The 10,778-nt window shown below is 32.1% G+C and overlaps 1 protein-coding gene across 3 annotated transcripts in view; it reads right to left on the reverse strand.

Annotated features, from left to right (window-relative positions):
• Positions 1–9,652, reverse strand: part of LOC109072588 (methionine--tRNA ligase, cytoplasmic-like) — a 28,323-nt gene extending 18,671 nt beyond the window's left edge. For all 3 annotated transcript variants that reach the window (XR_006155062.1, XM_042726701.1, XM_042726700.1), the window contains exons 1-8: positions 9,405–9,652; positions 8,580–8,670; positions 7,875–7,953; positions 6,741–6,872; positions 4,866–4,941; positions 4,623–4,795; positions 3,000–3,109; positions 2,801–2,917 (exon numbers count right to left, since the gene is read on the reverse strand). Coding sequence is in view for 2 of the 3 variants with exons in the window: in XM_042726701.1 (XP_042582635.1) it covers positions 2,801–2,917; positions 3,000–3,109; positions 4,623–4,795; positions 4,866–4,941; positions 6,741–6,872; positions 7,875–7,953; positions 8,580–8,670; positions 9,405–9,507 (881 nt within the window). In the remaining variant the exon portion in view is untranslated. The remainder of the gene's footprint in view (positions 1–2,800; positions 2,918–2,999; positions 3,110–4,622; positions 4,796–4,865; positions 4,942–6,740; positions 6,873–7,874; positions 7,954–8,579; positions 8,671–9,404) is intronic.
• Positions 9,653–10,778: the final 1,126 nt, after the last annotated feature.

Genomic DNA, 10,778 nt, shown 5'->3' on the forward strand with positions numbered 1-10,778 from the left:
ATTTGTGATATATTATTACAATTTTAAATAATTGTATTTAAATTTATTATACTTTTAAATTATCATTTATTTCTGTGATGCAAAGCTGCATTTTTAGGATCATTATCACATGATTCTTTAGAAATCATTCTAATATGATGATTCATTATCAAAGTTGGAAACAGGTTCTGCTGCTTAATAATTTTTTCAGAACATGTGATACTTTTTTAGGATACTTTGATGAATGAATAAAAAAAAAAAAAAAAAAAAAAAAAAAAAGAAGCTATGTTTTTTAAAATATAAAATATTTTGTAATAACAATATACACTACTGGTCACGTAATTTGGGGTCAGTAATTTTTTTTTTCTTTTTTTTTTTTTAAATAAAATCAATACTTTTATTCAGCCAGGATGTGTTAAATTGATAAAAAGTGATAGTAAAGAAAAATATTATTAGAATATATATTATTAGAATTTTTTTTTTTTTGAATAAATGCAAGTTCTTTTTAACCCTTTATTCATCAAATATATTAGACAGCAGAACTGTTTCCAACACTCATAATAAATCAGAATATTAGAATGATTTCTTATGATCATGTGATAGACTGGATGTTACATGTGACACTGAAGGCTGGAGTAATGATGCTGAAAATTCAGCTTTGCATCACATGAATAAATTATTTTTTTTTAAGTATATTCAAATAGAAAACTATTATTTTAAGTTGTAATAATATTTCACAAATATACTGTTTTTTTCTGTATTTTTGATCAAATAAATGCAGGCTTGATGAGCAGAAGAAACTTCTTTCAAAAACATTAAAAATAGTAATGTTTCCAAACTTTTGGTCTGTACTGTATGTCAGTACTTCTTCTAGAGTGTCAACCTAAGCATTAAGATGTTGTTATGATCGTGGCATGAATATGGTTAGGAGTGTGTGATTATGTGTGTGTATATGTATATACTTTAAAGCTGTAAGGTTTTGTTTGTGGATGTATATGCATACATTTGATAAATGGTCGAAATGTTCTTAATGCTTCAACAGTGTATAGCGCCAAAAAGATTAGAATTGTGTCGATGTCCCAATATTTATGGACCTGACTGTTTCTATTTTATTTTTTATGTATTATTTAGTTTTTTATTTTTATTATTATTATCATTTTTTTGGGAGTTTTTATTTTTTATTAAAAAAAAATTTTATTTTTTTTTTTTTTTTTTTTATTGTTATTATTGTAAAAGTTTAATATTTTTTTTATTAAGAAATTTTTAAAGTGATTTTGTGTCCATAGAAAGCACATTAAAAGCAAGTAAAGTGTCTGCTTTTAAAGTTTCAGATAAGTTTTTGGAGAATAAAATGTCAAAATTTGGTTGAAATAATGTTACATTGTCATTCAGTGTAACACAATATTTATGCAAAAATTCAAGCAACATGCTTATTCTGACGTGTGCATATTAAAATATTAAAAAGAATAAGGGAGCATATGAAATTTTATTGTGTTTTAAAGGAGTAAAAAATTCTTACTGACAAACGGGAAAAACCTAGGATAGTGGCGAATTTTAAAATTATAACTATTTAGTATTTGGGGTGAAAGTAATTAGTGTTTTAATATGTCATAAATGTATTTTTGTTGTAAATATGCCTGACAAGATTGTTACACTGAATGACATTTTAGTGGGTGTCTTCTGTAAATCAGGAAAAAAATGCATTATATTTATTTTTTGCTCTGAAAAACAAAAACAAAATTGCACTTATATTAAATAGAAAACTTTTTACATTTTTGGTGGAAAACAACAACAATTTAAAGCTTACGCTTAAACACCTTTTTCGTCTTTGACACATGTGACGGCACGCATCAACAGCAGATATTGACCCTCATAATGCATTCAAAGTCTGTACACTATTTTAACATTCTGGGTGCTTTTGGACCTGAAAAATTATTATTTTATTAAACAGTCATAGCTTAATTTTTTCAACTAAAACCAGTAACTTCTCATTAATGAGAAAATGTGCAAACATTCTAAGTTTTGAATGTTATCATGTTATAATTGAATTTTTCTAATTTTTGATTGTTTTAATGTTATAACTGTTCAAATTTCAAATTACACATAAAAAAAGTAGATATATATAGATGACAAAAAATCTTATTTGATTATATCATTGTATGAAATTTTATAAAAGCATATAATCTAAAAATTACCAGTATTAACCATTTTGGAATCAATGGAATTTTAAAATTAATTTAATAGTAAAGACATACCTCATGATTAATTCATTTAATAAAATGCATAACTCATGATTGCTCAAAAACAGTCAAAATTTATAAAACCTACATATTTATTTCTATAAATATTACTCTTAAATGTGTTATCAAAACAAAATAAATATTACTCTTAAATGTGAGATATAAAACAAGATACATTTTTTTTAACTGCAAATGTTTTGTCATCAGCACACTATTCATGAAAATAAATATTACTCTTAAATGTGTTTAAACTTAATAAGTTTGTTTGATATGGGGGAAAGGCCAAATATATTTCACAAACGTTTTTTGACACTAATTTAACTTTTAAGATTATTCTACAGAAAGTATTTTTGATACTTAATAGGTTAAAAATGACCTATTTTTAATAAAATATTATATCTCTATATTAAGAGAGTAATTGTAAAACATCTGAAGAAAAATAATAATTTAAAGCATTTGCAAAGTTTCGTACTAAAAACGCAGTGAATTTTTTTTCTTGTAGAAATCCGGTGCATAACAGACCAGAAAGCAGGTGAGATGTTTAAATAAGAAGAGGCTGATGAATCCGGAAGCGGCGTTACCTGGCGAACACGTCAGCGCTGAGCACACAGCCGATGATGTTTCCCAGGTGCGGCACGTTGTTGACGTACGGCAGAGCGCTGGTGAGCAGCACGTTTCTCTTTCCTTCCTGAGGGAGACTGAGAAACACACACATTAACGTCACTGAGTGAACACCGGCGGACAGGGCTTTCGTGTGCAGTGATGAGGGTATAATCGTACACTGGGTGTTTCCTCTCGGAGACTGCAGGAGAAGCTTTGAGTCCTTCAGACCAGACCTGAGCAGCTTCTTCAATCTCCTCCACTGTCATCACATGCTCGCCGTCTTCAGCCTGACAAACCACACGCACACAGTTAAACATGACAATCATCTGAACGACTCACATCGCACAAACATATTACGAACATCTCGCAAACATATAAAAGAACATCAAGAGAACATCTCACAAACATCTCATGAACATCACACTAACATCAATATTACGTATAAATCGTATACATATAAAAGAACATCAAGAGAACATCTCACAAACATCTCATGAACATCACACTAACATCACACAAACGTCTTTACAAACGTCTTACAAACATCTCACAATCATCTAAAGAACATCTCAAACATCTCACAAACGTCTCACAACCGTCTTACAAACATCTCACAAACATCTTAAGATCTTATAAATCTTATAAAAGTCTTATAACAGTCTTATTAAAATCTTATAAACATCTAAAGTACATCTAGTGAAGGTCTCTAGGGAAGAAAGAACATCTAGTAAGAACATCTAGTGAAGGTCTCACAAACATCTGAAGAACAATGTAAATCTTAAGAATGTCTCACAAACATCTAAAGAACATCTCACAAACGTCTCACAAACGTCTCACAAACATCTAAAGAACATCTAGTGAAGGTCTCACAAACATCTGAAGAACAATCTCACAAACGTCTCACAAACATCTCCCAATCATGTAACGAACATCTCGCAAACATCTGTAACGATCTTCAGACATTTTACTAAAGACTTCAAACATATCTTACTTATTAAAATCTCGCCACAAATCATCTAAGAACATCTCGACATCTCACAACCGTCTCACAAACGTTTCTCCAAACATCTAAAGAACATCCTAGTGAACGTTTCTCACAAACATCTCCAGAGAACATGGCTAGAACATCTAGTGCCTAAGAAATTATGTGAATCAAAACTCACAGAACACATCTAGTGAACATCCCAGGGCATTGTCTCAACAAACAAGAACATCTAGTGAACATCTAGTGAAATTTTCACAAACACCTACAGAACATTTAACATACGAATAACTATTGTTAAAATTTTATGAAGTTCTATATAAATGTCTTATGAAAATCTTATGAAAATATTCTAAAGAACATCTCAAACATCTCACGAACATCTCACAACCTTCTAACGATCTTATAAAGGTCTTATGGTGATCTTGTCAAAAGTCTTATAAAGGTCTTCTAGTGAACGTCTCAAAAAACATCTAAAGAACATCTAGTGAACGTCTCACAAACATCTAAAGAACATCTCACAAATGTCTCACAAACATCTCCCAATCATGTAAAGAACATCTCACGAACTTCTCACAAATGTCTCACAAACGTCAAAAGAACATCTAGTAAACATCTAGTGAACATCTCACAAATGTCTTACAAACATCTGAAGAACATCTAAAGAAAATATCACAATCGTCTCACAAACATCTCACAAACATCTCATGAACATCACAAACATCACACGAAGATCGCATAAACATCTCATGAATTGTTTGACAGCACTAAAAAAAATGAATAAAAATTATAAAAGCACATAAAAAAATCCTGTGCACCTCGTTGGCGTTGGTGGGACTGTCCCGGCGCTGTGTTTGTGTGGCCGGTAGTTTCTGGAGGAAAGTCTTCAAGGCTTCAACACCTTTTCCCTGCAGGACTCTGCGAGCGGACGTCTGACACGCCTCGAGACCGCCGACACGCTCGAACCAGCCGCGCACAAACCGCAGCTCACCTGCAGAGGACAACCACGTCAGATATGAGTTCTGCAGTCTGAGCAGATCAACAGATGATTGAGCGCTTACCGGCATCAAAACCAGAGTCAGACAGGAGAGGATACAGCGCCGCCCACAGGACGATATCTGCAACTGACACGGCCTCCTGAAACACATCAGATGGCTGCTTCACAAAGGTTACAGGAACCAGAGTCAGACAGGAGAGGATACAGCGCCGCCCACAGGAGGGCGACCGATATTGGTTTTTTGACAGCCGATGCCGATATCTTGGAAAGCAGGGTGGCCGAATTCCTTTAATTTTATCTTTAATCAATATTTAAGAAATTTGAATCATTTGAAAATGGAATTACAAATAATTGAGAAATAAACATACTTATACTTAAGAAGACAAGGCATTTTTCACAAATAAAATTTACAAAGCTGATAATCGCCGTATTTGGCATTTTTCAATATCGGCAGATCCGTTTTTTCTGTTTGGCCAATGTGTTCGACGCCGGACTTTTATTTTGAGGCTATATGTTGATTATTTTGACAGGCCTACTTAATTAGTCTGGTCGGACCGATATATATTGGCTGATATTTGGCATTTTTCAAATATCGGCTGATAAATTTTTCTGTTTGGCCGATGTGTTCGAGGTGGGACTTTTATTTTGATAGCTATGTATTGATTATTTTGACAGGTCTACTAATTAGTGGTCTGATAGCTATGTATTGGCCGATAGTTTGGCATTTTTCAAATATCGGCTGATAAGTTTTTGCTGGTTTTTTTTTTGGCCAATGTGTTCGTGTGGGACTTTTATTTTGATGGCTATATATTGATTATTTTGGACAGGCCTACTCATTAGTGGTTGAAACCAATTTATATTTGGCCGAATATATCAGCCGATATTTGGCATTTTTCAAATATCGGCTGATAAATTTTTCTGTTTGGCCGATGTGTTCGAGGTGGGACTTTTATTTTGATAGCTATGTATTGATTATTTTGACAGGTCTACTAATTAGTGGTCAACCGATATATATAGGCCGATATTTGGCATTTTTCAAATATCGACTGACAAGTTTTTCTTCTTGAACGATGTGTTCAAGACGGGACTTTTATTTTGACGGCGCGTCACACAGTGCTCACATTCTCCCTCTTGTTTATTGTCGTCGTTAACAGTTCTGTCTAATATGGATAAAAATCTGTCTAATAATCAGATAGAACGGTTAAACAAAGGAATTAATGTATACAAAAAGTATCATAATGATTACTTTTATATTATTAGTAATAGAAAGGCAAACATTGTAATACTTTCTCGTTTGCCGTCAACATTAAGCAAATACGCATTTATATAATGTAAAGAAATCTTTGAATGACTAATGAACATTTAATTTCACAAGATCTCACAGCTGGATTCGACTAAGTTTGCAAGGTTTGTGAAATTAAATGTTCATTAGTCATTCAAAGATTTGGCATCGCCGTCAAAATAAAAGTCCCGTCTCGAACACATCGGCCAAACAGAAAAACTTATCGGCCGATGCTGGGGTCGACACAAAGACGGACAGCTCACAGCTCACTCAGGGCGGGTCTAAGGTAAGACGGCCCCGTCAATCAACTATCGTGGGAGGGGCCTGTGCAGAACTACGTCACTCTGACAGGAATCTCAGAACAGCCTGATTCGAGAAAGGGGATTTTAAAATAGGGATTAAAAAAACAAAAAAAACAACACAGGGTGGATTTTTATCATTATAGTGTGGATGTGTACACACACTTACAACACACATTTATGTTCAAACAACAACAAAAGTGAATATTGCACCCGATGACCCCTTGAAGGCTGTATTTTGTGATGACAATCAGCTGACTGTATGCATTATTGTAGTTATACGAGTTTATTGCATGTTTTCTGAGTCCTGTAGGAAGCTCAGTCTCACATGTGTGTGTTTATGATGAACTGGACTCACTGCGGTAAGGAACGGAGTGTTTTTCTTGCTCAGACTCAGCTCCAGCCAGTTCAGTGGCTCCTTCATCACAGCGGCCGCTTCGACATGTTTCCCCTGCAGCGCCACCATGTGGAGAGACTGCAGCACTGCCGGCTGAACACACACACACACACACACACACACACACACACACATTATAAATCAATGTCTTTCCACAGCAACACTCAAACAAATATTTACATTTAAGATTTATGTATATGAATTGCATATAAAACTCCCATTCATTTGGATTACAGTTTTAACAAATAAACTAATAAACATAATGTGATGTACATCTGTCAGCCAAAATCAACAAAACAGGTCAGATTTCTATAATAGTACTAATAAACTAAATGTGTTTTAATATACACAATATATATATATATTTCTAATAGATATATAGATATATATATATCAAAACAGGTCAGATTTCTATAATAGTACTAATAAACTAAATGTGTTTTAATATACACAATATATATATATATTGCTTAATGTTGATTCTAAACAATTTGATTAAATGCATTTTGAAAATATGATTATTGAAATAATAATATTTAAATATGAATATATATATATGAATAATTTACACACATACATACATTATATACGTATATATTAACATAGCATATATTTAATATGAATATTTAAATTCATACATTTATTGATTTGAATATTGCATATTTTAATCATCTTTATATTTTTAAATGAACTGATTAATACTATTTGAGTCAATTTAAATGAAAGCATTTTGAAAGTATTATTTAATCAAAAATAAATGCAAATAGTTGAGTTTTTATTTAATTTAGTTTTTGTTTGTGAATGATGGATAAAATTGAGTTTATTAGTTAGTTTACGTTTAAACCAAAATGCATGGAAATTTTATATGTAATTAAATCTTATGCATAAAATTTAGAGCTTTTTTTTTTGTTTGAGAGAAGACACGTTGGTCACATCTTGGTCCTTATTGAGGGGTAAAGTAAATCTGAGCTTAAACTATTTTATCTGATGCAGTTATTGTAAAAATGACTTATGCATGCAACACAGTGTTGCAGTTACCTAATTCTAATAACAATCTGTGTTGTCACATTCATCATTAATCTTTGCGACAGTCACCTGTAAATTGGTTGCTTCCCATTCCAGCCACTGATTAGTTGCGTCAGTCGCGTTTTGACCGCTGATGTCAAACAGGTATCTGTGGAAATAACATGCAAATATACCTTTGTGTGTTTGTGAAATTCGTTTGACATTCGATAGGCTTTAGATCAAAGCCTGTTGTTATAACAACAACAACACTCTTTTAAAATAACACACATCATCACATCAAAAATTCACCTTTTTTTAAAAAAAAATAAACTCAAGGACAACTAAATGTCTTTTTTTAGTTATGTTTATGGTTATGTTTGTCAGAATGAGACTGTGACAGATGTGCGATGGTTTGTGCATCTATATACTGTATATAATTTATAGAATCGTTTCAATCCACTGTAGAAGTGACTATAAAATGGGTTTATCGATGAACTTCAGTCTACAGAATCTTCTGATAATCAACCTGTTCATCTGCATTTCCTCCAAACAGGACGAGCCGGCTGCTGTGTAGGGAGCAACAGTTTGGTTTTTTAATGCTTTCATTGTTAATTGTTGAGTTTTTACTTTCTCTTTTGGTATTTACCCACAGTTCTGTGTTATTTATCCTCCGGGGATACATTTACACTTTATTTCGAGCCATAGTTTCATTTTGACTCCTGTGCCATCTAAATGCAACATATTTTTAATAAAAAACTCGTTCATCGAAGTGTAAATATTCTAAGAGGCACTCACTGGCAGATGCTGTTGGGGCTGAAGAGATGCTGGCCGTCGGGTAACAGCAGGACGGGTAACACCGGGTGAGTGAAGTGAGGGACCACTTTCTCTGTTCGACGAAAACACAAAGAAACACACGTAAGAGCACAAAAACACACTGAGCAAATACACCCATACAAAACTACTAGAATGTACCACAGTAATAACATGGTGCTTTAATACACACTGTAGCATTACCATAAACACAAATACATCTGTGTCCCTGCAGCACAGAAGCAGTCATCAGTAGCACAGGTATATTTGTAGCAATAGACAACAATACATTGTATGGGTCAAAATTATATATTTTTTTTTTATGCCAAAAATCATTAGGATATTAAGATCTTGTTCAATGAAGATATTTAGTAAATTTCCTACCGTAAATATATCAAAACTTCATTTCTGATTAGTAATATGCATTGCTAAGAACTTCTTTAAAGGTGATTTTCTCAATATTTAGATTTTTTTGCTCCCTCAGATTCCAGATTTTCAAATAGTTGTATCTCAGACAAATATTGTCCTCCTAACAAACCACACATCAATGGAGAGATGATTTATTCAGCTTATTAGATGATGCATAAATCTCAATTTTAAAGAATTGCTCCTTATGACTGGTTTTGTGCTCCAGGGTCACTTATATGGGATATAACACTATAATGTTAAATACTATTGGACTTTTTTGTTTACTATATTCACAGACAGCTGCGTTACTATCAAAAATCACGCTAGTATCGGTCAGACTGACTCTAACAGAGTGGATGTCAACAGCAGAACATCAACAGAAAGTCTGATACTGTCTCTCACCCTCGTGGCTGACCACTTCTGTGTCACACTTCACTCCAGCGAGCTCCAGCGCCGCCAGCACTTTAATACAGTGCGGGTTCCCGTCGGCGATATACAGTTTCATTTGGCCCTCTGTCACTTTAGGACGCTTCTGAATGAATCTACTTTGACAGGCGAGACAGACACGGCTGGAAACGAGAACAGTGAACAGAACCGGTCTGTGAACCGAGTATTTACGCTGATGCAACCGCGCGTCAAACCATGTGGCCGCATCACAGGAAATTGTAGTTTTTAATTGTCGCTCGTTCTTCGGAATCAGCTTGAACGCGTGCTGGCGGAAGACTACAATACCCATGATGCAACAGTGCGGGAGTGAAACTTCCGTCAAGGCAGCGTTAATCTCATTGGTCAAAGAGCTGAACGCTTGGATATAATTGGTCAATGCCGTTATCAAATCAGGGCGCAGGATTATTTAATATTTAATTTTAAATCAACATCACTCATAATTCTGAGAATTTCCATTTCACCTCTGAGTGGGATAGGAATGTGAATTTATATCAATATTTATATTTAAATTATTTATATTTAAAGTCGGAGATGACTAGTAAAATGCTTCTGTTTTGCATTATTTTCTAGTTTATTGTTCTTCACACGTTTATTATCAGTATAACAAACTGAAAGAATCCCAAGAAAATTATATGTATTTGGTCTTTTGTACATAGATAGTCTCTAAATGAGGGTTTGAAGGTGATTTTGTAGTTTATGTAAATTGTTCAGTATTTCATTTATAATAACTTATAATGTTGATATGTTTTAGCAAACATTTATACACTTTCCCGTTTTAGTTGCGGTTTTTGTTGGGTCATTTAAAGGGTTGCAAAATTTATTCATATTTTTATTTATTTTCTTGGTGTTTATGTTTATATTTAGAATAGTTTTGAATTGTGTGATGTTTTAATTTTTAATGTGATTTTTTTTATTAGTGTTTTAAATTTAATTTAATTTATTTAATTTAATTTACAAAAGCTTTTATTTTTTTATTTTTTTTTTTTTTATTTTCTTTATTTTTTTAATTTAATTTATTTTATTTATTTATTTTATTTTAATTCTTTTTCCTTTTTATTTAATTTAATTTAATTTAATTTAATTATTTTTTATTATATTTTTAATTTAATTTTAATTAATTTTATTTTATTTATTTTAATTTTTTAATTTTATTTAATTAGTTTTATTTTTATTTTTATTTATTTTTAATTTAATTTAATTTAATTTAATTTAATTTAATTAATTTAATAATTTTTTATTATTTATTTTAATTTTATTTTATTTTATTTTATTTATTCTATTTTATTTTATTTTTCAAAACCCTAAATCGTTTTGTTTGCTGAGGTTGGG

The sequence above is a fragment of the Cyprinus carpio genome, chromosome B6 (genome assembly GCF_018340385.1).
Source record: "Cyprinus carpio isolate SPL01 chromosome B6, ASM1834038v1, whole genome shotgun sequence".
Lineage (NCBI taxonomy): Eukaryota > Metazoa > Chordata > Actinopteri > Cypriniformes > Cyprinidae > Cyprinus > Cyprinus carpio.